Consider the following 27,134-nt stretch of genomic DNA (forward strand, 5'->3'; position numbering starts at 1 on the left):
AGGGCTCACAGTCTTAATCCCCATTTTCCAGATGAGGTAACTGAGGCACAGAGAAGTTAAGTGACTTGCCCAAAGTCACAGAGCTGACAATTGGCAGAGCCGGGATTTGAACCCATGACCTCTGACTCCCAAGTCCACGCTCTTTCCATTGAGCCACGCTGCTTCTGTTATACTGTATTAATAATAATGATTAAGGTACTTGTTAAGCACTTACTAGTTTGTTGAGGGCAGGGAATGTGTCTGCTTATTGTTCCATTGTACTCTCTCAAGCACTTAGTACAGTGCTCTAAACACAGTAAGCGCTTAATAAATACGATTAAATGAACTGAATGAACCAAGCACTGTTCTAAGTTAATCAGGCTGGACACAGTCCCTGACCCTTATGGGGGCTCACAATCTTAATCCCCATTTTACAGGTGAAGTAACTGAGGCCCAAAGAAGATAAATGACTTGTCCAAGGTCACACAGTAGACTGTGGTAGAGCTGGGATTAGAACCCAGGTCCTTCTGACTCCCGGTTCTGGGCTATATCCACTAAACCATGTTCCCAAGCACTTAGTACAGTGCTCTGCACACAGTAAACTCTCAATAAATAGGATTGATTGGTTGATTAAGTGACTTGCCAAGGTCACACAGCAGGAAAAAGGTGGAGCTGTGATTAGAATTCAAGTACACTGTGTAGAAAAAGTGGCTCCCAATTTCAAGACACAAATCTGATTTAAAAAGAAAATTTTTGCTCTCCATGATGAATCCATATATGATAGCATCATTCTTTGTGCTCCACATCCAATATCCTCCTGGAATTTTTAAGACTTTCCACGGGAAAGTGCCTCTCCTTTTCAGAGTGAAAGCATTTGCTTAGTTTATGTCCCAATTTCCCTCTCCCTTCTCTATTCATTTCCTCATCAATAAATCATTAGCATTTATTAAACATCTACTGTGTGCAGTGCATAGTACGAAGAACTGAGGGGAATATGAAAGAGCTACAAAGCAGAATCCCTGCCCTCAAAGAATTCATAATCTAGGGGTGTGAATGGATATGGACACAAATTACAGATAGATATGGGAAGTAAATAGAGGATATTAGCTGGGTACAGAATTGCTATTAGAAGCCGGGGGAGATGAGAGATTACTCAGAAGAGGACTCCTGGAAGATATGGCTTCCTAGAAACCTTAGAAGATGGGGAAAGCTGTGATCTTCCATTATATTAGACTCTCTCAAGCACTTAGTAAAGTGCTTTGCACACAGCAAGCACTCAATAAATATGATTGAATGAATGAATAAATGAATGAATATGGGGAGTATCCCAAACATCCTTCCTTTTCCTCAATAAATTATCTGGGTTGGTGTTTTGTGTACACGACCAATGGGCGACTCAGTCTAATTAAGTTTTATACATCATTTATAATAATAATTATAATGATGGTATTTGTTAAGCGCTTACTATGTGCAAAGCATTGTCCTAAGTGCTGGAGAGGTTACAAAGTGATCAGGTTGTCCCACGGGGGGCTCACAGTTTTAATCCCCATTTTACAGATGAGGTAACTGAGGCACAGAGAAGTTAAGTGACTTGCCCAAAGCCACACAGATTATGTGTTCTGGTGCTAGACGAACGGTAAACAATGCCTTTCTCTCCAGTCCACCCTAACTCCATCCGCCTGTCAGAGCCAAGAGGGGCTGTATAGCCAAATCCTGAGCGTCAGGCTCTCCTGCTAAAAGACATTTTCCATTTGGGGAAAACCCTTTCCCTCCTTGTTACTCTTTCCGTGATGGGACCCCAGCGGGATCTTCCCCAACATCCTCTCCCTAAATTTCTTAGTCCAGAGCCCTAGAGCCCTGTGTCTTGGGGTCAAGGGTTAAAACTCCACTTCCCATTTTTAGGGCAAGGAATCTGCATCCCCACAGAGAGCATCTGTTCTTCCAAAGGTGAAATTACCTGCGATCTTCAGCATTCAAACACTGCCACTCCACAGGAGCAGAGGGCAAAAGAAACCAAAGTGCCGCCTTCACAAACATTAGAGCACTGGGGTGAACTACCGATTACTGGACTGTGAGTATGGAAGGTGGAGGGAGTTTTAGTTTTTTATGGTGTTTGTGAACCCTCTGGGTTTTAGTTTTTTATGGTGTTTGTTAAGCGCTTATTACGTGCCAGTCACTTTACTAAGTGCTGAGGTGGATACAAGCTAATCAGGTTGGACACAGTCCCTCTCCCACACGGGGCTCACAGTCTCAACCCCCATTTTACAGACGAGGGAACTGAGGCCCAGAGAAGTGAAGTGACTTGCCCCAGGTCACACAGAAGACAGGTGGTGGAGCCAGGATTAGAACCCAGGTCCTTCCGGCTCCCAGGCCCGTGCTTTATCCACTAGGCCATGCTGCTTCCCTGAGGGACAGGTCCTGGGGATGCAAATCCACCACGTTAATGTCATTTTTCCCAAGGATGTCTTGCGGAAGAAGGCATGGGTAAACCACTTTCTTATTTTTACCACGCAAAATCTACGGATACACATGCCGTAGCGAGGCGAAGGTAGGCCATTCTGGAGAAAGTGGGGCCAGGGAGTGGCTAGGAATCGGAAACGATTCGACAGCGGTTGGCCGACCGAAGGACGTCTTCCCACCCTGAGAGCACTTAATCCAGTGCCCAGTTTACAGTAGACGCTCAAAAAATATCGACTAGCTTAGTATAACATTCTCTCCCACGTAGGTATTCGATAACTACAGAGTCGAAAAGCACGGCCAGCTAACTTTTGTAGATCCTGAGCCAGCCGAGGACCCCAGTGGAAAGCAGAATCTGGAGAGGAGGGAATGCCATGGGTTTGTGTGGCCAAGAGCCAGGCTCTGGATCTGCACCAAAGCTTAATGTATTTGAAGTCTTGGCGTGTTCCGATAGCTAATTCAGAGAGGCGTAGCTTCATGGCCAGTGGGATAAGGGATGATAAGAAAAGTGGGGACAGGGGCATTTGGGACGATAAGAAAAATGGGGCATTTGGGGAAGGTTTCCAGCCACCACCAAAGTATTCAGTCGGTGGTATTTACTGAGCGCTTACTTTGTGCAGGGCACTGAACTAAGTGCTTTAAGGAGCACCCTCACGCTCCCGTTCTCCAGTGAGCTCATTGCAATCGAATGACACACATGAGCGAGCGTCCGCTTGCAGCCCTTGTGTGGATTCCACTTTCATCCAAAGGTCGGCCAAACTCATACCACCTTTCGCACCAACTCTACCTGCATGAGCCTAGATTCCTCAGTCAGGGCCTTCCTCTGTACCTCCAGCGATGCCACTTTTTGCTGATAAATCAAGCGCTGCTTCTCCCAGTCTAGTGATTTCTGACGGAACTCCTGCAAAGCCAAGCGAGACACCTGACTCATAAATTCACCTCCTTGCTGTCCCCGTTTCCGACTCTCGCTTTGGCTCTAATTTCTCCCAGGTCCCCAGGCACGGATGCCCCTTTCTCCGCAGCGGGAACCCCATTACTCAGTCGTTGGATGTAGCTGCGAAGCAATTCGGACCTCCTCCCGTACTGCGCCTCTGGATTTGTCTGTCTTTCCAAATTTAACATTCTAATGCCGAGGGCTCCGATGGGTACGATCCTGACTACTCCTGGATTCTCGACCAGGGTCACCGATTCACTTGCATCTAAGAGTTAGCAGTCGTGATTTTCTGCCGGCTCTCAGTCAAGATTGCTGCTGAGATAAGCGTAGGCTCAAGCTCAAATTGCCAAATGTGATCAATGATTTTTGACTCAAAAGTCAAACAGTTCAGAAAACTGTAACTTGCGGGGGGGCGAGGGGGGGGTCAATCGTAATAAAACACCTAAATGGGGTCATTAAGGGAGGTAGCACCTGACAGTTACGAGAGTGACTTAAAGGGCCAAGCCAAGGTGGACAATATTTTTACAGCCTCACAAGACTTCTTCCTCGAGATCTCCAGGCCTGGGGAGGTTGGGGGGTCTCCTTAAGCCTTAATAATAACAATAATGTTGGTATTTGTTAAGCATTTAATCAATCAATCAATCAATCATATTTATTGAGTGCTTACCGTGTGCAGAGCACTGTACTAAGCGCTTGGGAAGTACAAGTTGGCAACATATAGAGACAGTCCCTACCCAACAGTGGGCTCAAATGCTTGTCATTTACTATGTGACAAGCACTGTTCTAAGCGCTGGAGGGTTATAAGGTAATCAAGGTCGTCCCACGTGGGGCTCACGGTCTTCATCCCCATTTTCCAGATGAGGGGACTGAGGCCTAGAGAAGTGAAGTGACTTGCCCAAAGTCACACGGCTGACAAGTGGCAGAGCCGGGATTTGAACCCATGACCTCTGACTCCCAAGCCCGGGCTCTTTCCACTGAGCCAAGCTGCTTCTTTAAGCTGTCTACGCCACCACCTGACCTAGCAGTTTCTCATCCCGATTATTCATGTGGCTTCAAAATGTTTATCACAATAAGAAAAATTCCAGAGGCAGGAAGTAAAAAGTGAAAAATTCATGAGGCAGGTGTAATACAGGGAGACAGCTTGAATTTAAAGAAACAATCGGTGCTTCTATAACCTGGGGGGTGGCATTTAAAGGAGCTCGCCGTCACATAAACTCCCATTCTGGTGCTCACGCATTGAACGACATCACGTACATTTCTCCTGATGCCAGACTGGGCTGCGCCTGGACTGAGTCATTTACGGGAAGAGTCTTCCCTAATTCCTCGCTAGTATTATAGTATTCTATCCAAAACGTGTGGTGAAATACAGATTATTCTTGTCTGCTGTGTGACCTTGGGCAAGTCACTTCATTTCTCTGTGTCTCAGTTACTTCATCTGCAAAATGGGGATTAAGACCGGGAGCCCCATGTGAGACACGGATTGGGTCCGATCTGATTAAATTGTATTTACCCTGGCACTTAGTACAGAGCCTGGTACATAGTAAACACTTAACAAATACCACAAAAAATAGAGAAGAATTTACTGTTACAGCATGGCAATCCTCTCTCATATATATGATATATCTATATCTATCTATATATGTAGATACATATATATCTCATATATATACCTATATCTATCTATATATGTAGATATATATATACATATATATCTACATATATATATATATATATACTTATATCTATCTATATATGTATATATTTATATACTTATATATATATAGTTCAGTGGAAAGAGCCCGGGCTTGGGAATCAGAGGTCGTGGGTTCTAATCCTGGCTCCACCACTTGTCAGCTGTGTGACTTTGGGCGAGTCACTTCACTTCCCTGGGCCTCAGTTACCTCATCTGTAAAATGGGGATTAAGATTGTGCGCCCCACATGGGACAACTTGATCACCTTATATCCTCCCCAGTGCTTAGAACAGTGCTTTGCACATAGTAAGCACTTAACAAACAATCATTATTATTATTATTATTATTATTATATATAGCTATAATTGCTATTACCTTACTGCCACTCTTCCCTAGCTAATAAGATAACATTTGTTTTGTTTCATTTTTAATTGGTTAATCTGAACCTGGTTAATTCAGTCAACTTTTTCCAGACTGCATTAACCAGGCATCTCGTCAGATGGGGAATAACTGTTGCTGCAAATCTTGACTAAACTGATATCTGCTTAATGAATCTCTTCTGAAATTTAAAATAGCCAACTATGCACTGTTCTCACGCATACAGCATACAGACACAGTCATTAAAAATACTCCAACACCTCTAAGAAGCTAAAACAGAAAGACCAAGACATGTTTTGAAATCGTTCCAAACATCTACTCCAAAGCACATGCACTGATAAACAGAAAAGTGGTAGTAATAATAATAATAATAATAATAATTTTGGCATTTGTTAAGCGTTTACTATATGCAAAGCACTGTTCTGAGCGCTGGGGAGGATACAAGTATAATGGATACCAAATGCTACTCCATGACCCATGGAAAAAAAAATCTTCTTATCCATAAAGATGGCCAAAGACTAAGCGTCGAAAAAAGAAAATATTTTCTTTTAGTAACATTTTACTATTATCGGATATTTTGTTGGCTTTGACTGTTCCAGGTGTGCAAAGGTTAAACTGGCTACATCTCCGATAGCTGTGCCATAATTTTTGTTTTGTTTTAATGGTACTTATTAAACGCTCATTATGTGCCAGACATTCATTCATTCATTCAATCGTATTTATTGAGAGCTTACTGCGTGCAGAGCACTGTACTAATCAATCAATCGTATTTATTGAGCGCTTACTGTGTGCAGAGCACTGTTCTAAGCGCTTGGGAAGTACAAGTTGGCATCATATAGAGACGGTCCCTACCCAACAGTGGGCTCACAGTCTAGTACAGTACAGACACTGTACTAAGCGCTGGGGTAGATACAAATTAATCAAGTTGGACACAGTCCATGTCCCACAAAGGGTTCACAACCTTGATTCATTTGTGTTTGCATTACACAACCTGGTTAGGAGGCTATTGAAGAATCGGGGGGACATGACTTTCATAACATGCCTCTGTCTGGATACAACCAGGCCTGGATTAGAAGAATAGTCAAGCCATGAGTCCTAGAAGGTGATTTCTCCTAAATTCAAGGGGATTTAAGGAGAAAAATCCCACGTGACTGGAGAACAGAATGCCTTAGAGCTTCACCCACACTGACAACTTCAACCAAACTTCTCTCCCCAGCATCGTACGCGCTCAATAAATACGACTGAATGAGTGAACTCAATGATGGAACTTGTCATTAGAGAAGCAGCGTGGCTCAGAGGAAAGAGCCCGGGCTTGGGACTGTCTCTATATGTTGCCAACTTGTACTTCCCAAGCGCTTAGTACAGTGCTCTGCACACAGTAAGCGCTCAATAAATACAATTGATTGATTGATTGATTGGAGCCAGAGGTCATGGGTTCAAATCCCAGCTCCGCCAACTGTCAGCTGTGTGACTTTGGGTAAGTCACTTAACTTCTCTGGGCCTCAGTTCCCTCATCTGTAAAATGGCCGAGGGACAACCTGATCACCTTGTAACCTCCCCAGCGCTTAGAACAGTGCTTTGCATGTAGTAAGCGCTTAATAAATGCTATCATTATTATTATTATCATTATTATTATTATTATTATTATTATTATTATTATTTTTCTTCTGATTTTCCCAACCTGCCCTGGCGCTGCTTCTATACCACAGCTCTTGCAGGAGAATCGCAGAAAATCCTCCCTCCGGGACATTTAGGAGAGGGTTGTGGGCAGGGAACGCGTCCGCCAACTCTGTTACCGTGTACTCTTCCGCGCACTTAGCACAGTGCTGTGCACACAGTAAGTGCTCAATGAATTCCACTGGTTGGTTGATGGATTGATTGAGTCATGTCATCTCTGAAGCTGAACCTGAAGTGGGATTATAGCAGGAGCTCAGGGGCAGAAAAGAGAGTAAAATACGCACCTCAAACACCATTCCTGGATGGTGGATGGAAGAGAAAGAGGGAGGAAGCCCAGAGATGTGACCATCTCCTCCTCTCCACATTTGCTCTTCTTACTCCCGGACCTCTCTTCCTCTCTCCCTTCTGATTTCCTCACACCTCTTGCCCTCTGCAGTCTCTCCCATCTTTTCCCCCCTCTTTCCTTGCTTCCACATTTCCCCTGGTCTCATGCCCACAGTAGTATTTTTCTTTGCTGGGCACACAAGACGACCGTACGTTGTCCTCTCCTTGTATGTCACCACCCTACACCCACTCCACCATCACAGTGATAGGATGTGGGGTCTAATCATCATCATCATCAATCGTATTTATTGAGCGCTTACTGTGTGCAGAGCACTGTACTAAGCGCTTCTAATCCCGCCTCTGCCCCTTGTCAGCTGTGTGACTTTGGGAAAGTCACTTAACTTCTCTGTGCCCCAGTTACCTCATCTGAAAAATGGGGATGAAGCCTGTGAGCCCCACGTAGGACAACTTGATTACCTTGCATTTACCCCAGTGCTTAGAACGGTGCTTGGCACATAGTAAGCGCTTAACAAATGCCATTATTATGAGAAGCAGCGTGGCTCAGTGGAAAGAGGATGGGCTTTGGAGTCAGAGGTCATGGGTTCAAATCCCAGCTCCACCAATTGTCAACTGTGGGACTCTGGGCAAGTCACTTAACTTCTCCGGGCCTCAGTTACCTCTTTTGGTAAAATGGGGAGTAATCAATCAATCAATCAATCGTATTTATTGAGCGCTTACTGTGTGCAGAGCACTGTACTAAGCACTTGGGAAGTACAAGTTGGCAACATATAGAGACGGTCCCTACCCAACAGTGGGCTCACAGTCTAGAAGGGGGAGACAGACAACAAAACCAAACATATTAACAAAATAAAATAAATAGAACAGATATGTACAAGTAAAATAAATAAATAAATAGAGTAATAAAGCTGTACAAACATATATACATATATACAGGTGCTGTGGGGAGGGGAAGGAGGTAAGGCCGGGGGGATGGAGACGGGAGGAGGGGACTGTGAGCCCACTGTGGGACAACCTGGTCACCTTGTAACCTCCCCAGCACTTAGAACAGCGCTTTGCACATAGTAAGCACTTAATAAATGCCATCATTATTATTATTATTATCACCACAGGGAAGCAGTGCAGTACGTAATCAACCTATTTTCTGTCCTCTTCTGCCGAAGTTCTGCTAATGGCAAGGACACAATTTTCAGGAGGCACCAACTCTACTGAGATGTTTTCTCCCATATAGCTATAATTCTATTTATTCTGATGGTATTGACACTTGTCTATTTGTTCTATTTCGTTGCCCGTCTCCCCCTTCTAGACTGTGAGCCCGATATCGGGTAGGGACCGTCTCTATCTGTTGCCAATTTGTACTTAATAATAATGATGATAATAATAATAATGTCCTTTATTGGGTAGGGACCATCTCTCTCTGTTGCCTATTTGTACTTAATAATAATGATAATAATAATAATGTCATTTATTAAGCCCTTACTACATGCAAAGCACTGTTCTAAGTGCTGGGGAGGTTACAAGGAGATCAGGTTGTCCCTCAGGGGGCTCACAGTCCTAATCCCCATTTTACAGATGAGGGAACTGAGGCACAGAGAAGTGACTTGCCCAAAGTCACACAGCTGACAATTGGCAGAGCCAGGATTCAAACCCATGACCCCTGACTCCAAAGCCTGTGCTCTTTCCACTGTGCCCCGCTACTTCCCTAGCGCTTAGTACAGGCTCTGCACACAGTAGGCGCTCGACAAATACGATCGAATGAATGAAGTTCATTCATTCGATCGTATTTGTCGAGCGCCTACTGTGTGAAGAGCCCTGTACTAAAGCACTTGGGGGAATACAATAGCCCGCTGTTGGGTAGGGACCGTCTCTATCTGTTGCCGAATTGTACTTTCCAAGCGCTTAGTACAGTGCTCTGCACACAGTAAGCGCTCAATAAATACGATTGAATGAATGAATAACAACAAAGAGACGCATTCCCTGTCTGCAACGAGCTTGCAATCTAGAGGGGGAGGCAGACATCGGTATAAACAAATATTGGCCTCTGTGAAGGCCAACACCCGTTTTCAATGAGATTTTTCAGCGATCCTACCTCTAGCTTTCCAGTCAACCTCTCCATTTCAGCACAGTCCTCCCTTGGATTTCTGGTTCCTTCTCGGGACTTGCGCATCTGCTTCTTCTGCAGCTTTTCATAGTTTCTCTTCAACCTGGCTAGCTGTAAAACAGGAAATGCCGTTTTTAACGGCTCGCCAGGCTTGGAGCGCAAGTACGAGACTCTCACGCCTGGATAAATCAAGAAGCATCGGGGTGAAGAGGAGAAAATGGATCACCTAAAGTCGGGCAAGAACAATGGTAAAACAGCACCAGTGAAAGAAATGCTAGAAAAATGATAAATAGAAGAAGTGATATGATAATGTATGGGAAAAGCATCTCCTTAGTCAGTCAATCAATCAATCGTATTTATGTTTGTACATATTTTTTTTTACTGTATTTATTTATTTATTTAATTTATTTGTACATATCTATTCTATTTATTTTATTTTTTAGTATGTTTGGTTTTGTTCTCTGTCTCCCCCTTTTAGACTGTGAGCCCACTTTTGGGTAGGGACTGTCTCTATGTGTTGCCAATTTGTACTTCCCAAGCGCTTAGTACAGTGCTCTGCACATAGTAAGCGCTCAATAAATATGATTGATTGATTGATATTGAGTGCTTACTGTGTGCAGAGCACTGTACTAAGCGCTTGGGAAGTACAAGCTGGCAACATATAGAGACAGTCCCTAGTCAAGCAACCAATGGTATTTATTCAGCGCTTATTATGCCCAGAGCACTGTACTAAGTGCCTGGGAGAGTACAGTAAACCAGAATCAGCAGACACAGTCTCTGTCCATAATCAATCAATTGTATTTATTGAGCGCTTACTGTGTGCAGAGCACTGTACTAAACGCTTGGGAAGTACAAGTTGGCAACATATAGAGACGGTCCCTACCCAATAGTGGGCTCACAGTCTAGAAGGGGGAGTCCATAATGAGCTTATAGTCTAATCAATCAATCAATCGTATTTATTGAGCACTTACTGTGTGCAGAGCACTGTACTAAGCGCTTGGGAAGTACAAGTTGGCAACATACAGAGACAGTCCCTACCCAATAGTGGGCTCACAGTCTAGAAGGGGGAGACAGAGAACAAAACCAAACATATTAACAAAATAAAATGAATAGAATAGATATGTACAAGTAAAATAAATAAATAAATAAATAGAGTAATAAATATGTACAAACATATCATCACCATCACCATCAATCGTATTTATTGAGTGCTTACTGTGTGCAGAGCACTGTACTAAGCGCTTGGGAAGTACAAGTTGGCAACATATAGAGACAGTCCCTACCCAACAGTGGGCTCACAGTCTAGAAGGGGGAGACAGAGAACAAAACCAAACACACTAACAAAATAAAATAAATAGAATAGACATGTACAAGTAAAATAAATAAATAAATAGAGTAATAAATATGTACAAACATATCATCATCATCATCAATCGTATTTATTGAGCACTTACTGTGTGCAGAGCGCTGTACTAAGCGCTTGGGAAGTACAAGTTGGCAACATATAGAGACAGTCCCTACCCAACAGTGGGCTCACAGTCTAGAAGGGGGAGACAGAGAACAAAATCAAACATATTAACAAAATAAAATAGAATAGATATGTACAAGTAAAATAAATAAATAAATAGAGTAATAAATATGTACAAACATATCATCATCATCATCATCAATCATATGTATTGAGTGTTTACTGTGTGCAGAACACTGTACTAAGCGCTTGGGAAGTACAATTTGGCAACATATAGAGACAGTCCCTACCCAACAGTGGGCTCACAGTCTAAAAGGGGGAGACAGAGAACAAAACCAAACATACTAACAAAATAAAATAAATGGAATAGATATGTACAAGTAAAGTAAATAAATAAATAACATATATACATATGGTATGGTCCTCTGGACTGTAAGGTCCTTGTGGGCAGGGATCAAGTCTATCAACTCTCCTGTACTGTACTAGACCAAAAGCCTCATTTGGGGCAGGGATTGAGTCCAGCCTGATTAAGATAACAGTAATAGTATTTGTTAAGCGCTTACTATGCGTCAAGCACTGTTCTAAGCACTGGGGTAGATACAAGATAATCAGGTTGGACACTAGAACAGTGCTTGACACATAATAAGCACTTAATGAATACCTTAATTATTATTTATTTTATTTTATTTTATTTTATTTTATTTTATTTTATTTTATTTTATTTCATTTTATTTTGTTAGTATGTTTGGTTTTGTTCTCTGTCTCCCCCTTTTAGACTGCGAGCCCACTGTTGGGTAGGGACTGTCTCTATATGTTGCCAATTTGTACTTCCCAAGCGCTTAGTACAGCGCTCTGCACATAGTAAGCGCTCAATAAATACGATTGATGATGATGATGATTACTTTCGCAAATGCTTAGCACAGAGCTCTGCATACAGGAAGTGCTCAATAAATGTCACTGATGGACTGGCTGGGAAATGAGAAACTCAAAGACACTCACACAGCTCTAAAGCATGGATTCTTGAAGGACCCCAAGTTAAGGGAATCAGCTCGTGGTGGGCAGGGAGCGTTTTTACCAACTCTGTTACCGTGTACTCTGCCAAGCCCTCAGTACAGTGCTCTGCACACAGTGTATGCTCAATAAATACCACCGGCTGATTGCATTCCAGTCCAAACACTCAGATGGGAGAACGATTTTTTCTGACAGCACGCTGTGTTTTATCCGGACGGAAGGACGTTCTCTAATTCCCTAACAGCAAAAGGGTGTGCTGAAAACACGTCATAGAGAAGAACTGAACCCCTCCCCACAGCCCCTGTATATATGTATATATGTTTGTACAGATTGATTACTCTATTTATTTTACTTGTACGCATTTATTGTGTTGCCAATTTGTACTTCCCAAGCGCTTAGTACAGTGCTCTGCACACAGTAAGCGCTTAATAAATACGATGGATTGATTTATTTATTCTATTTATTTTATTTTGTTAATATGTTTTGTTTTGTTGTCTGTCTCCCCCTTCTATTCATTCATTCAATCATATTTATCGAGCGCTTACTGTGTGCACAGCACTGTACTAAGTGCTTCTAGACTGTGAGCCCACTGTTGTGTAGGGACCGTCTCTATATGTTGCCAACTTGTACTTCCCAAGAGCTTAGTACAGTGCTCTGCACACAGTAAGCGCTCAATAAATACGATTGATTGATTGATTGATTGATTCTATTTATTTTATTTTGTTAATATGTTTTGTTTTGTTGTCTGTCTCCCCCTTCTATCCATTCATTCAATCGCATTTATTGAGCGCTTACTGTGTGCAGAGCACTGTACTAAGCGCTTCTAGACTGTGAGCCCACTGTTGGGTTGAGACCGTCTCTATATGTTGCCAACTTGTACTTCCCAAGCACTTAGTACAGTGCTCTGCACACAGTAAGCGCTCAATAAATACGATGGATTGATTGATTGATTGATTCTATTTATTTTATTTTGTTAATATGTTTTGTTTTGTTGTCTGTCTCCCCCTTCTATCCATTCATTCAATCGTATTTATTGAGCGCTTACTGTGTGCACAGCACTGTACTAAGTGCTTCTAGACTGTGAGCCCACTGTTGGGTAGAGACCGCCTCTATATGTTGCCAACTTGTACTTCCCAAGCGCTTAGTACAGTGCTCTGCACACAGTAAGTGCTCAATAAATACGATGGATGGATTGATTGATTGATTGATTCTATTGATTTTCTTTCGTTAATATGTTTTGTTTTGTTGTCTGTCTCCCCCTTCATTCATTCAATCGTATTTATTGAGCGCTTACTGTGTGCAGAGCACTGTACTAAGCGCTTCTAGACTGTGAGCCCACTGTTGGGTAGGGACTTATTACTCTATTTATTTATTTATTTATTTATTCATTTATTTTACTTGTACATAGCTATTCTATTTATTTTATTTTGTTAGTATGTTTGGTTTTGTTCTCTGCCTCCCCCTTTTAGACTGTGAGCCCACTGTTGGGTAGGGACTGTCTCTATATGTTGCCAATTTGTACTTCCCAAGCGCTTAGTACAGTGCTCTGCACATAGTAAGCGCTCAAAAAATACGATTGATGATGATGATATGTTGCCAACTTGTACTTCCCAAGCGCTTAGTACAGTGCTCTGCACACAATAAGCGCTCAATAAAGACGAGTGAATGAATGAATGAACTGAATGCACCTATTCAGGTGCAAAAAAGGCATATAAGGAAAAAAAAATTATACATGTGTTACGGAAGCCTGGATAATAATTACAAAAATATAGCCACCCCGCAGAAAATGCTCTCATGCTGTAGGCAATGAACCAGATACAAAATCTGACCTAATTTCTGCCTTACGGGTTTTACAGTAAAAGGATGGAGGGCACAAAACCAGTCTCCCCCAGAAACCGCAATTTGCTGCCACTCACCATCTGGAGGCAAGCTTTATTTAAAAACCCCACTCTTTTTCAAATATATGTTTAATATATTTTATTATATAATATAATATAATATAATATAAGATAATATGATATAATATAATATAATATAATTATATATTATTATATAATGTACATTTTTGGGGGGGAGGAATGTGGGCATGTTATGTTTTATGTTGTTAAACGTTAAGTGGTAATGGCAGTGCTTTAGAAACTGGGATTTTGGGGTTTTTGTGTTTTTTTGTATTTACACTATAAGTGTTTCCATAGGCTAAGCAGCTGTGGCTGCGATCTAAAAAATAATTGAACTAAACACTCACTTCTTCCTGAAGCTTCTTCAACTCTTGCTCGTACTCTTTGGTCCTATCTTGCTTGACTTTGTTGAGATCTTCTATTTGTTCATGCAACATCCCAACCTAAAGATGGACAGGTGGTAGACTCTTTTTTCCATTACAAGCAACAGACATAACAGAATTCAAGAGGACAAAGCAACTCCCCCTATTATGTTTTTAGACTGTGAGCCCACTGTTGGGTAGGGACTGTCTCTATACGTTGCCAACGTGTACTTCCCAAGCGCTTAGTACAGTGCTCTGCACACAGTAAGCGCCCAATAAATACGATTGATGATGATGATGATGATGATGTTGGCATGGAAAGGATAAAGCCCATCTGGGGCAGAGGAGGCCCTTGGAGTTAGAAAGACAACATTCATTCATTCAACTGTATTTATTGAGCGCTTCCTGTGTGCAGAGCACTGTACTAAGCGCTTGGGAAGTACCAGTCGGCAACATGTAGAGACGGTCCCTATCCAACGGGCTCTCAGTCTAGAAGGGGGAAGACAGACAACAAAACAAAACAAGTAGATAGGTGTCAATACCAAGAAGCAGTGCGGCTCAGTGGAAAAGAGCAAGGGCTTTGGAGTCAGAGGTCATGGGTTCAAATCCCGGCCCCGCCAATTGTCAGCTGTGTGATTTTGGGCAAGTCACTTAACTTCTCTGGGCCTCAGTGACCTCATCTGTAAAATGGGGATGAAGACTGTGAGCCCCATGTGGGACAACCTGATCAACTTGTCTCCTCCCCAGTGCTTAGAACAGTGCTTTGCACATAGTAAGCGCTTAATAAATGCCATCATTATTATCAGAATGGACACGTCTGGTGCTCCCGGATGAACGTGATATGCTGCAAGGTGGATAGAAAAAGAATATCTCTTCTCCAACGCTCCCCCGCCTTCAATTCCCCAATTCCCTCTCATCCCCTCCAGGAGGCCAGGAGCTCACCTCCTCCAGGAGGCCTTCCCAGACTGAGCCCCTTCCTTCCTCTCCCCCTCGTCCCCCTCTCCATCCCCCCATCTTACCTCCTTCCCTTCCCCACAGCACCTGTATATATGTATATATGTTTGTACATATTTATTACTCTATTTATTTTGCTTGTACATATCTATTGTATTTATTTTATTTTGTTAGTATGTTTGGTTTTGTTCTTTGTCTCCCCCTTTTAGACTGTGAGCCCACTGTTGGGTAGGGACTGTCTCTATATGTTGCCAATTTGTACTTCCCAAGCGCTTAGTACAGTGCTCTGCACATAGTAAGCGCTCAATAAATACGATTGATGATGATGATGATGATCCCCGTCTCACCCACCTTTTTTTTTTCCAGGAAACACACACCTGCTTCAAATGCTGATTCCTCTTCTCCCTTCCGCATCCCCGCGCCACTTGGATTTCCACCCTTTACTCACCCCTCCCTCAGCCCCACAGCATTTAAGACCACCTCCATAATTGATTTATTTCTCTTAAGGTCTGTCTCTGCCTCTAGACTGTAAGCTCCTTGTGGGTAGGGAAGATGTCTACCAAATCTATTATACTGTATTCCCCCAAGCGCTTAGTATAGTGCTCTGCTCAAAGCAAGCCTTACTATGCGTCAGGTACACTACTGAACGTTGGGGTAGAAACACTCAGTCCTGTCCCCCATGGGGCTCACAGTCTTAATCCCCATTTTCCAGATGAGGTAATTGCGGCCCACAGACGTTACCTGACTTGCCCAAGTCACAGAAGACAAGAGGCGGAACTGGGATTTTAACCCAAGACCTCAAGAGAAGCAGCGTGGCTCAGTGGAAAGGGCCCGGGCTTTGGAGTCAGAGGTCATGGGTTCAAATCCCGGCTCCGCCAACTGTCAGCTGTGTGACTCTGGGCAAGTCACTTCACTTCTCTGGGCCTCAGTTCCCTCATCTGTAAAATGGGGATGAAGACTGTGAGCCCCCCGTGGGACAACCTGATCGCCTTGTAACCCCCCAGCGCTTAGAACAGTGCTTTGCACATAGTAAGCGCTTAATAAATGCTATCATTAAGACCTGTTGGGTAGAAAGTATGAAGAAACTGAGGCGCAGAGAAGTAAGGTGACTTGTCCAAGGTCACACAACAGGTAAGAGGCTGATCAGGGATTAGAACCAACTACAAGTCCTGTGCTCTTCCCAAGAGGCCTCGCTGCAAATGCCCTCCCTCCACACATCAATCAATCAATCAATCAGTTCTATTTATTGAGCACTTACTGTGTGCAGAGCACTGGACTAAGCGCTTGGGAAGTACAAGTTGGCAATATATAGAGACGGTCCCTACCCAACAGTGGGCTCACATTCAAGCTAGCTCTCTTCCTCCGTTCAAAGCAGCATGGCTCAGTGGAAAGAGCCCCGGCTTTGGAGTCAGAGGTCATGGGTTTGAATCCCGCTCTGCCACTTGTCAGCTGTGGGAACTTGGGCAAGCCACTTAACTTCTCTGTGCCTCAGTTACCCTATCTGTAAAATGGGATTAAGACTGTGAGCCCCACGTGGGACAACCTGATCACCTTGCATCCCCCCAGCGCTTAGAACAGTGCTTTGCACACAGTAAGAGCTTAATAAATGCCATCATTATTATTATTATTATTATTACTGAGAGCTCACCTCCTCCAGGAGGCCTTCCCAGACTGAGCCCCCTTTTTCCTCTTCTCCTCCCCATCCCCCCAGCCCTACCTCCTTTCCCTCCCCACAACACCTGTATATATATATATATATATATGTGCAGATTTATTACTCTATTTTACTTGTACATATTTACTATTTATTTTGTAACGATGTGCATATAGCTTTAATTCTATTTGTTCTGATGATTTTGACGCCGGTCTACATGTTTTGTTTTGTTGTCTGTCTCCCCCTTCTAGACTGTGAGCCCATTGTTGGGTAGGGACCGTCTCTATATGTTGCCGACTTGTACTTCCCAAGTGCTTAGTACAGTGCTCTGCACACAGTAAGCGCTCAATAAATACGATTGAATGAATACGACCACGGTCCCTGCTTTCAATGAGCTTACCTGTGTTCATAGCTTTTGCCAAAAGGAAGGAAAATGGATTATTTAGGATTGAACAAACATAACATATGGAGAGCACGGTGATTCACAGAACTGAATATTTGTACATAAATGAGAAGCAGCATGGCTCAGTGGAAAAGAGGCCGGGCTTGGGACTTAGAGGACGTGGGTTCTAATCCCGGCTCCGCTATGTGACTTTGGGCAAGTTACTTAATTTCTCTGTGCCTCAGTTCCCTCATCTAGAAAATGGGGATTAAGACTGTCAACCCCACATGGGACAACCTGATTACCTTGTAATAATAATAACAATAATAATAATGACAGTGTTAAGCACTTACTATCATCATCATCATCATCAATCGTATTTATTGAGCGCTTACTGTGTGCAGAGCACTGGACTAAGCGCTTGGGAAGTACAAGTTGGCAACATATAGAGACAGTCCCTACCCAACAGCGGGCTCACAGTCTAAAAGGGGGAGACAGAGAACAAAACCAAACATACTCACAAAATAAAATAAATAGAATAGATATGTACAAGTAAAATAAATAGAGTAACAAATATGTACAAACATACATACTATGTGCCAAGCACTGTTCCAAGCACTGATAATGAGGGTATTTGTTATGCGCTTACTATGTACCAAGCGTTGTTCTAAGCACTGGGGTAGATACAAGGCAATCGGGCCGTCCCACATGGGGCTTATACTCTTAGTCCCCATTTTATAGATGAGGTAACTGAGGGACAGAGAAGTTAAGTGACTTGCCCAAATCCAAACAGCTGACAAGCGGTGGAGCCGGAATTAGAACCCACAACCTCTGACTCCCAAGCCTGTGCTCTTTCTGCTAAGGCCAGCACTTAGAACAGTGCTTGGCACATAGTAAGTACTTAACAAATACCATTATTATCATCATTATTATTATTAATAAATGACATAATTCAGGGAAGGCAGGGTGGCATAGTGAAAACAGCACAAAAATCTGAGTCAAAAGAACCGGGTTGTAGACCTACTTGCCAGCTTTCACACAGTGCTGGGTGACCATGGGTGAATCACTTACTCTTGTTGCCAACTTGTACTTCCCAAGCGCTTAGTACAGTGCTCTGCACACAGTAAGCGCTCAATAAATACGATTGATTGATTGATTGATTACTCCCTCTGTGTCTCAGTTTCCTCATCTGTAAACTGAGGATAAAATACCTGCTCTCCATTGCTCATAGGCTGTTAGCCCCATGTGGATTATCTTTCCCCTACCCCAGGAGCAAGCACAGTGATAGGCACATGCAACGCACTTAATACATATCATCATCAATATGATCAACAACTTATAATTAGCAAAAACACCTAGGAAATCCCGCGGGACCTCATTAGCCAAGAAAATGAATTTCTTCCTTAGAGAAAGCAAGTCTCCTCTCCTACAAAATGTGATTTTCTGAAAAGAAAAAGGAAAGCTACCAACCCGCAGAGATAACAACCCTCAACAAGGATACCCTTGCCTCTCATTTCCTGGGATTAAATCTTTCGGTTCTGAGGAAAAAGAAAGCAGAAAAAGATGGCAGCCTCCAAAGTACCATACCGTTAAGATTAGCTATCGTTCGTCGAGCGGGCTTCGGGTCATCATCATCATCATCATCATCAATCGTATTTATTGAGCGCTACTATGTGCAGAGCACTGTACTAAGCGCTTGGGAAGTATAAATTGGCAACATATAGAGACAGTCCCTACCCAACAGTGGGCTCACAGTCTAAAAGGGGGTCATGGACTTCTAAACTATAATCCAACTTCTAATAGAAGAGTAGATGGCTAAAAACTTTCTTCTGGGCCACTCACAACTGCCCACAGCTGATTACCGGCAATCTCATTCTGTTCTGAGAGACAGCTACTCTACTCTGCAGCCTTGATGGAAGACACAAAAACCTGTGTAAGGAGCCACAGAAAGAGGCCTGAAAAACTCCCTTACAGGGTTCATAGGGGGTCAATATATTTGGCAAAAAAAGGCATATTTATAAACCTTTTAGAAACAGCATGGCCTAATGAAGACAGCCCGCGCTTGGGAGTCAGAAGGAACCCCCCCCCACCCCCCGCCCCGATCTTACCTCCTTCTCTTCCCCACAGCACCTGTATATATGTACATATGTTTGTACATACTTATTACTCTATTTATTTATTTATTTATTTATTTTACTTGTACAAGTGGCAGAGCCGGGATTAGAACCCCGGTCCTTCATCATCATCATCATCATCTTCAATCGTATTTATTGAGCGCTTACTGTGTGCAGACCACTGGACTAAGCGCTTGGGAAGTACAAGTTGGCAACATAGAGAGACAGTCCCTACCCAACAGTGGGCTCACAGTCTAAAAGGGGGAGACGGACAACAAAACCAAACATACTAACAAAATAAATAGAATAGAATAGATATGTACAAGTAAAATAAATAAATAAATAGAGTAATAAATATGTACAAACATATATACATATATACAGGTGCTGTGGGGAAGGGAAGGAGGTAAGACGGGGGATGGAGTATATATGTATATATTAACAAAATAAAATAGAACAGATATGTACAAGTAAAATAAATAAATAAATAGAGTAATAAATATGTACAACCATATATACATATATACAGGTGCTGTGGGGAAGGGAAGGAGGTAAGACGGGGGATGGAGCATATATGTATATATTAACAAAATAAAATAAATAGAACAGATATGTACAAGTAAAATAAATAAATGAATAGAGTAATAAATATGTACAAACATATATACATATATACAGGTGCTGTGGGGAAGGGAAGGAGGTAAGATGGGGGGATGGAGAGGGGGACGAGGGGGAGAGGAAGGAAGGGGCTCAGTCTGGGAAGGCCTCCTGGAGGAGATGAGCTCTCAGTAGGGCCTTGAAGGGAAACCAAACATACTAACAAAATAAAATAAATAGAATAGATATGCACAAGTGAAATAAATATTGTTAGCCCTATCCATTTTCTGCAGGCCTGCCATTCGGGGGACAAACGGCCAGCCCCCGGCCACTCAACAAACCCCTCCCAGGTACACATTCCAGGCCTCTGGCCTTCAAATTCCAACTGTTCAATCTCCCCGCTCAATCAGTAAAGTGCCCACCAAGGTCGCCGTTTAAGGAGATAAGGCATTAAGCTTATGAAACTGTGACTGTGAACCCCCTGTTTGGGTAGGACCGTCTCTATATGTTGCCAACTTGAACTTCCCAAGCGCTTAGTACAGTGCTCTGCACACAATAAATACGACTGAAGGAATGAATGAATGAATGAAACCAAAGGCACAAGGTCAATTCCCGCTCAGTATGACCCTTTATTATCCTCACAGTCTCTTGCAGAAGGATTTTTAATTTTTTTTTCTTTTTATGGAATTTTTTTTGGTATTTGTTAAGCGCTTACTGTGTGTCAAGCACTGTTCTAAGCGCTGGGGTAGATACAAGGTAATCAGGTTGTCCCACGTGGGGCTCACAGTCTTCGTCCCCATTTTACAGATGAGGTAACTGAGGCTCAGAGAAGTGAAGTGACTGGCCCAAAGTCACACAGCTGAAAAGTGGTGAAGCCGGGATTTGAACCCCTGACCTCTGACTCCAAAGCCCGGGCTCTTTCCAATGAGCCACGCTGTGAGCCCACTGTTGGGTAGGGACTGTCTCTTTATGTTGCCAACTTGTACGTCCCAAGCGCTTAGTACAGTGCTCTGCACACAGTAAGTGCTCAATAAATACGATTGATTGATTGATTGATTCCCTAGCTTGTTAAGAGCTTACTATGTGCCCGGCACTGTTCTAAGCGCCGGGGCAGATACAAGGCAATCAGGATGGACACAGTCCCGGTCCCATATTGAGCCTGTTCCTGGGAGCCAGAAGGTCCTGGGTTCTGATCCCGACTCCACCACTTGTCTGCTGGGTGACCTTGGGCAAGTCACTTCACTTCCCTGGCCCTCTGTTCCCTCATCTGGAAAATGGGGCTCGAGACTGTGAGCCCCACGTGGGTAGGGACTGGGTCCAACCCTTTTAGCTTGTCCATATCTATTCTATTTATTTTATTTTGTTAATTTGTTTTGTTTTGTTCTCTGTCTCCCCCTTCTAGACTGTGAGCCCACTGTTGGGGAGGGACCGTCTCTAGATGTTGCCAACTTGTACTTCCCAAGCGCTTAGTACAGTGCTCTGCACACAGTAAGCGCTCAATAAATATGATTGATTGATTGTATACTAATAATGGCATTTATTAAGCGCTTACTATGTGCAAAGCACTGTTCTTAGTGCTGGGAAGGTCACAAGGTGATAAGGTTGTCCCACGGGGGGCTCAGAGTCTTCATCCCCATTTTACAGATGAGGGAATTGAGGCCCAGAGAAGTGAAGTGACTGGCCCAAAGTCACACGGCTGACAGTTGGCAGAGCCGAAATTTGAACCCATGACCTCTGACTCCAAAGCCCGGGCTCTTTCCACTGAGCCACGCTGCTTCTCAGCTTAACAAATGCCACAATGATTATCATTACTATTATTAATAATGCTGATTTTACAGAAGAGGTAACTGAGGCCCATAGACGTTAAGTGACATGCCCAAAGTCACACAGCTGACAATTGGCAGAGGCGGGATTTGAACCCATGACCTCTGACTCCAAAGCCCGGGCTCTTTCCACTGAGCCACGCTGCTTCTCAGCTTAACAAATGCCACAATTATTATCATTATTATTATTAATAATGCTGATTTTACAGAAGAGGTAACTGAGGCCCATAGACGTTGTGACATGCCCAAAGTCACCCAGCTGACAGCTGGCAGAGCCGGGATTTGAACCCATGACCTCTGACTCCAAAGCCCGGGCTCTTTCCACTGAGCCACGCTGCTTCTCAGCTTAACAAATGCCACAATGATTATCCTTATTATTATTAATAATGCTGATTTTACAGAAGAGGTAACTGAGGCCCATAGACGTTAAGTGACATGCCCAAAGTCACCCAGCTGACAATTGGCAGAGCCGGGATTTGAACCCATGACCTCTGACTCCAAAGCCCGGGCTCTTTCCACTGAGCCACGCTGCTTCTCAGCTTAACAAATGCCACAATGATTATCATTATTATTATTAATAATACTGATTTTACAGAAGAGGTAACTGAGGCCCATAGACGTTAAGTGACATGCCCAAGGTCATACAGCAGACAAACGGCGGATCCGGGACTAGAACCCAGGTCCTCGACTCCCAGGCTTGTGCTCTGTCCACTAAAACACGCTGCTTCTCTTTCTGCCCGACCTTTTTTACCTCTCCACTTCCCTTCGCTTTTAAACCTCTTGGAAATGTCTTTTCCGTTTTCTGTCCAGCACTGAAATTTCTGACTTATGATTCCTGAAAGTAGCAATAGCATTTATAATCGAATTTTAAATTAAATATTATGCATTATTTATTTCTATTAAAGTCTGTCTCCCCTTATAGACGTCAAGCTCGTTACGGACAGGGAACATGTTTACCAACTCTGTTTTGTTGTTGTTTTGTTTTACTCTCTACTTCTGTTGGGTTTTTTTTTTTTTGTCCGTCTCCCCCCTTCTAGACTGTGAGCCCGTTGTTGGGTAGGGACCGTCTCTATATGCTGCCGATTTGTACTTCCCAAGCGCTTAGTACAGTGCTCTGCACACAGTAAGCGCTCAATAAATAGCACTCAATAAATAGCTCTGTCCCTGGGGAGGCTCACAATCTAAGGTATGATGAGGATAATGCTCATTGAGAAGCAGCGTGGCTCAGTGGAAAGAGCCCGGGCTTTGGAGTCAGAGGTCATGGGTTCAAATCCCGGCTCTGTCAATTGTCAGCTGTGTGACTTCTAGACTGTGAGCCCGCTGTTGGGTAGGGACCGTCTCTATTTGTTGCTAACTTGTACTTCCCAAGTGCTCAGTACAGTGCTCTGCACACAGTAAGCACTCAATAAATATGAATGAATGAATAAATAAATATGACCGAATGAATGAATGAATGTTGAATTTGAATAATAATAATGATGGTATTTGTTAAGCGCTTACTATGTGCCAAGCACCGTTCTAAACTCTGGGGTAGATACAAGGTGATCAGGTTGTCCCACGTGGGGCTCACAGCATGGCTCAGTGGAAAAGAGCACAGGCTTTGGAGTCAGAGGTCATGGGTTCAAATCCCAGCTCTGCCAACTGTCAGCTGTGTGACTTTGGGCAAGTCACTTCACTTCTCTGGGCCTCAGTTCCCTCATCTGGAAAATGGGGATTAAGACTGTGAGCCTCCTGGGGGACAAACCTGATCACTTTGTAACCTCCCCAGCAGTGCTTTGCACACAGTAAGCACTTAATAAATGCCATTATCATTATTATTATTCATCCCCATTTTCCAGATGAGGTAACTGAGGCACAGAGAAGTGAAGTGACTTTCCCAAGGTCACACAGCAGACAGGTGGTGGAGCCGGGATCAGAACCCACTGCCTCTGACTCCCAAGCCTGGGGTCTTTCCACTTAACCACGCTACTTCTCTGTACTCTCCCAAGCGCTTAGACAGTTCTCTACACATAGTAAACGCTCAATAAATACCATTAAGTGTTTACCGTATGTGGAGTACTGATTTAGGAGCTGGGAGAAAATCCACAGGTGGGAATTAGACCCAGTTTCTGTTCCCGGGGGAGCTCACAATCTAAGGTATGATGAGGATAATGCTCCCTTAAACTAGAAAATGTCCTGATCTACTTACCTGCTTTCTTTCCATTCAGACTCACGGTAATAATAATAATAATGATGGTATTTGTTAAACATTTACTATATGCCAAGCACTTCTTTATTCCCATCCTCAGCAATTTTGTACATACATTTATTCAATTGCGCAGTCAAGGATTATCTTGCCTAAGTAATCTGTAAATAATAATAATAATAATAATAATGATAGCATTTGTTAAGTGCTTACTATGTGCAGAGCACTGTTCTAAGCGCTGGGGGGGATACAAGGTGATCAAGTTGTCCCACGTGGGGCTCACAGTCTTAATCCCCATTTTCCAGATGAGGGAACTGAGGCTCAGAGAAGTGAAGTGACTTGCCCAAGGTCACAGAGGAAATGTGGCGGAGTCAGGATTCGAACCCATGACGTCTGACTCCAAAGCCCGTGCTCCTTCCACTGAGCCACGCTCCTTCTCTGATTTTAGGTTGGCCTCCCCTGTTAAAAGGTGATCTCCTTGTGGAGGGAGTGCACGGCGCTTGAGCCCACTGTTGGGTAGGGACCGTCTCTATATGTTGCCAACTTGTACTTTCCAAGCGCTTAGTACAGTGCTCTGCACACAGTAAGTGCTCAATAAATACGATTGATTGATTGATTGGTACTTCCCAAGAGATTAGGACAGTGCACTGAACCCAGTGACCGCTCCAAAAATATCACCACCGCTCTCTACAAAAAGCAGCAGGGCACAGAAAACCAAAACCCTACCTAAACTGGGATTAAGAAAACTGCACACTGCCACCTCTCCGCACGGGTTCAAATCCCAGCTCCTCCAACTGTCAGCTGTGTGACTTTGGGCAAGTCACTTCACTTCTCTGGGCCTCAGTTCCCTCATCTGTAAAATGGGGATTAAGACTGTGAGCCCCCCGTGGGACAACCTGATCACCCTGTATCCTCCCCAGCGCTTAGAACAGTGTTTTGCACATAGTAAGCGCTTAACATATGCCATTATTATTATTATTATTATTATCTGTCATTCTGGCCAAATTTGCCTCTTTATCAGCTGTGTGACTTTGGGCAAGTCACTTCAAGTTTTCTTTCAAATGTGCATTCAATCAGTGGCATTACGGAAACTGTGTGAAAATGGGATTTCGGCTCTGAGAAGCAGCATGGCTCAGTGGAAAGAGCCTGGGCTTGGGAGTCAGATGTCACGGGTTCGAATCCTGGCTCTGCCACTTGTCAGATTTGTGATTGAGCAAGTCACTTCACTTCTCTGGGCCTCAGTTACCTCATCTGCAAAATGGGGATTAAAATTGTGAGCCCCATGTGGGACAACCTCATCACCTTGTATCCCCCCCAGTGCTTAAAACGGCACTTTGCACATAATAATAATAATAATGATAGCATTTATTAAGTGCTTACTATGTGCAAAGCACCGTTCTAAGCACTGGGGAGGTTACAAGGTGATGAGGTTGTCCCACAGGGGGCTCACAGTCCTAATCCCCCATTTTACAGATGAGGTAACTGAGGCCCAGAGAAGTGAAGTGACTTGCCCAAAGTCACACATCTGACAATTGGCAGAGCAGGGATTTGAACTCATGACCTCTAACTCCAAAGCCTGTGCTCGTTCCACTGAGCCACGCTGCTTCTCTTAGTAAGTGCTTAACAAATACCATCATTATTATTATTACTTAAAAAAATTTAGAAAGGTATAAGGCTAAAAACAGGATCTGTATTGAAGACTGGTCAAGGAATATTGCTGGACAATGAAAAAAGAATCAGGGAATCTGGGAATCAGGACCACCCAAGCCCTAGTCATTCCTCCCTATTCCTTCTGTGTGACCGCTCTGTACCTCAGTTTCTTCATCTGTAAAATGGGGGTAAACTACCTGTTTGTCCTCCCTCTCAGATGTGGCCTAGTGAAAAGAGCGCTGGCCTGGGAATTGGAAGGACCTGGGGTCTAATCCCCTCTCTGCCACTTATCTCCTGTTCGACCTTGGGCAAGTTCGTTCATTCATTCATTCAATCAATTGTATTTATTGAGCGATTACTGTGTGCACAGCACTGTACTAAGCGCTTGGAAAGTACAATTCGGCAACAGATAGAGACAATCCCTTCCCAACAACGGGCTCACAGTCTAGAAGCGGGGGGGGACAGTCAACAAAACAAAACAAGTAGGCATCAACAGCATCAAAATAAATACATAAAATTACAGATATATACATATCATTGATAAAGCAAATAGAATAATAAATATGTACAAATATACACAAGTGCTGTGGGGCGGGGAGGGGGGTAGAGCAGAGGGAGGGAGTTGGGGCGATGGGGAGGGGTTCAAATCCCAGCTCCGCCAACTGTCAGCTGTGTGACCCTGGGCAAGTCACTTCACTTCTCTGGGCCTCAGTTCCCTCATCTGTAAAATGAGGATTAAGACTGTGAGCCCCCTGTGGGACAACCTGATCACCTTGTAACCTTTCCAGCACTTAGAACAGTGCTTCCCACATAGTAAGTGCTTAATAAATGCCATCATTATTATTATTATTATCTGCAAAATGGGGTTTTGGACTATGAGCCCCGCGTGGAACATGAACTGTGTCCAACCCGATTATCTTCTACCTACCTCAGCGCTTAGTACAGTGCCTGGCAGTGTTTAAAAAATACCACAATTATCATTATTCATTCATTCATTCAATCGTATTTATTGAGCACTTACTGTGTGCAGAGCACTGTACTAAGCGCTTGGGAAGTCCAAGTTGGCAACATATAGAGATGCTCCCTACCCAACAGTGGGCTCACAGTCTAGAAGGGGGAGACAGACAAGACAAAACATACTAACAAAATAAAATAAATAGAATAAATATGTACAAATAAAATAGAGTAATAAATACGTACAAACATATATACATATATACAGGTGCTGTGGGGAGGGGAAGGAGGTAAGGAGGGGAGGATGGGGAGGGGGAGGAGGGAGAGAGGAAGGAGGGGGCTCAGTCTGGGAAGGCCTCCTGGAGGAGGTGAGCTCTCAGTGGAGCTTTGAAGGGAGGAAGAGAGCGAGCTTGGCGGATGTGCGGAGGGAGGGCATTCCAGGCCCGGGGGAGGATGTGGGCCGGGGGTCGATGGCGGGACAGGCGAGAACGAGGCCCGGTGAGGAGGTTAGCGGCTGAGGAG

General features: G+C 43.6%; 1 protein-coding gene across 3 annotated transcripts in view; it reads right to left on the reverse strand.

Moving 5' to 3' along the window:
* Positions 1–27,134, reverse strand: part of CEP63 (centrosomal protein 63) — a 98,932-nt gene that overhangs the window by 60,764 nt on the left and 11,034 nt on the right. For 2 of the 3 annotated variants that reach the window (XM_038744457.1, XM_038744456.1), the window contains exons 3-5: positions 14,285–14,380; positions 9,549–9,671; positions 3,224–3,337 (exon numbers count right to left, since the gene is read on the reverse strand). In XM_038744457.1, coding sequence (XP_038600385.1) covers positions 3,224–3,337; positions 9,549–9,671; positions 14,285–14,380 — 333 coding nt within the window. The remainder of the gene's footprint in view (positions 1–3,223; positions 3,338–9,548; positions 9,672–14,284; positions 14,381–27,134) is intronic. The other variant, XM_038744458.1, reaches the window with a different exon arrangement.

The sequence above is a fragment of the Tachyglossus aculeatus genome, chromosome 1 (genome assembly GCF_015852505.1).
Source record: "Tachyglossus aculeatus isolate mTacAcu1 chromosome 1, mTacAcu1.pri, whole genome shotgun sequence".
NCBI classification, from domain to species: domain Eukaryota; kingdom Metazoa; phylum Chordata; class Mammalia; order Monotremata; family Tachyglossidae; genus Tachyglossus; species Tachyglossus aculeatus.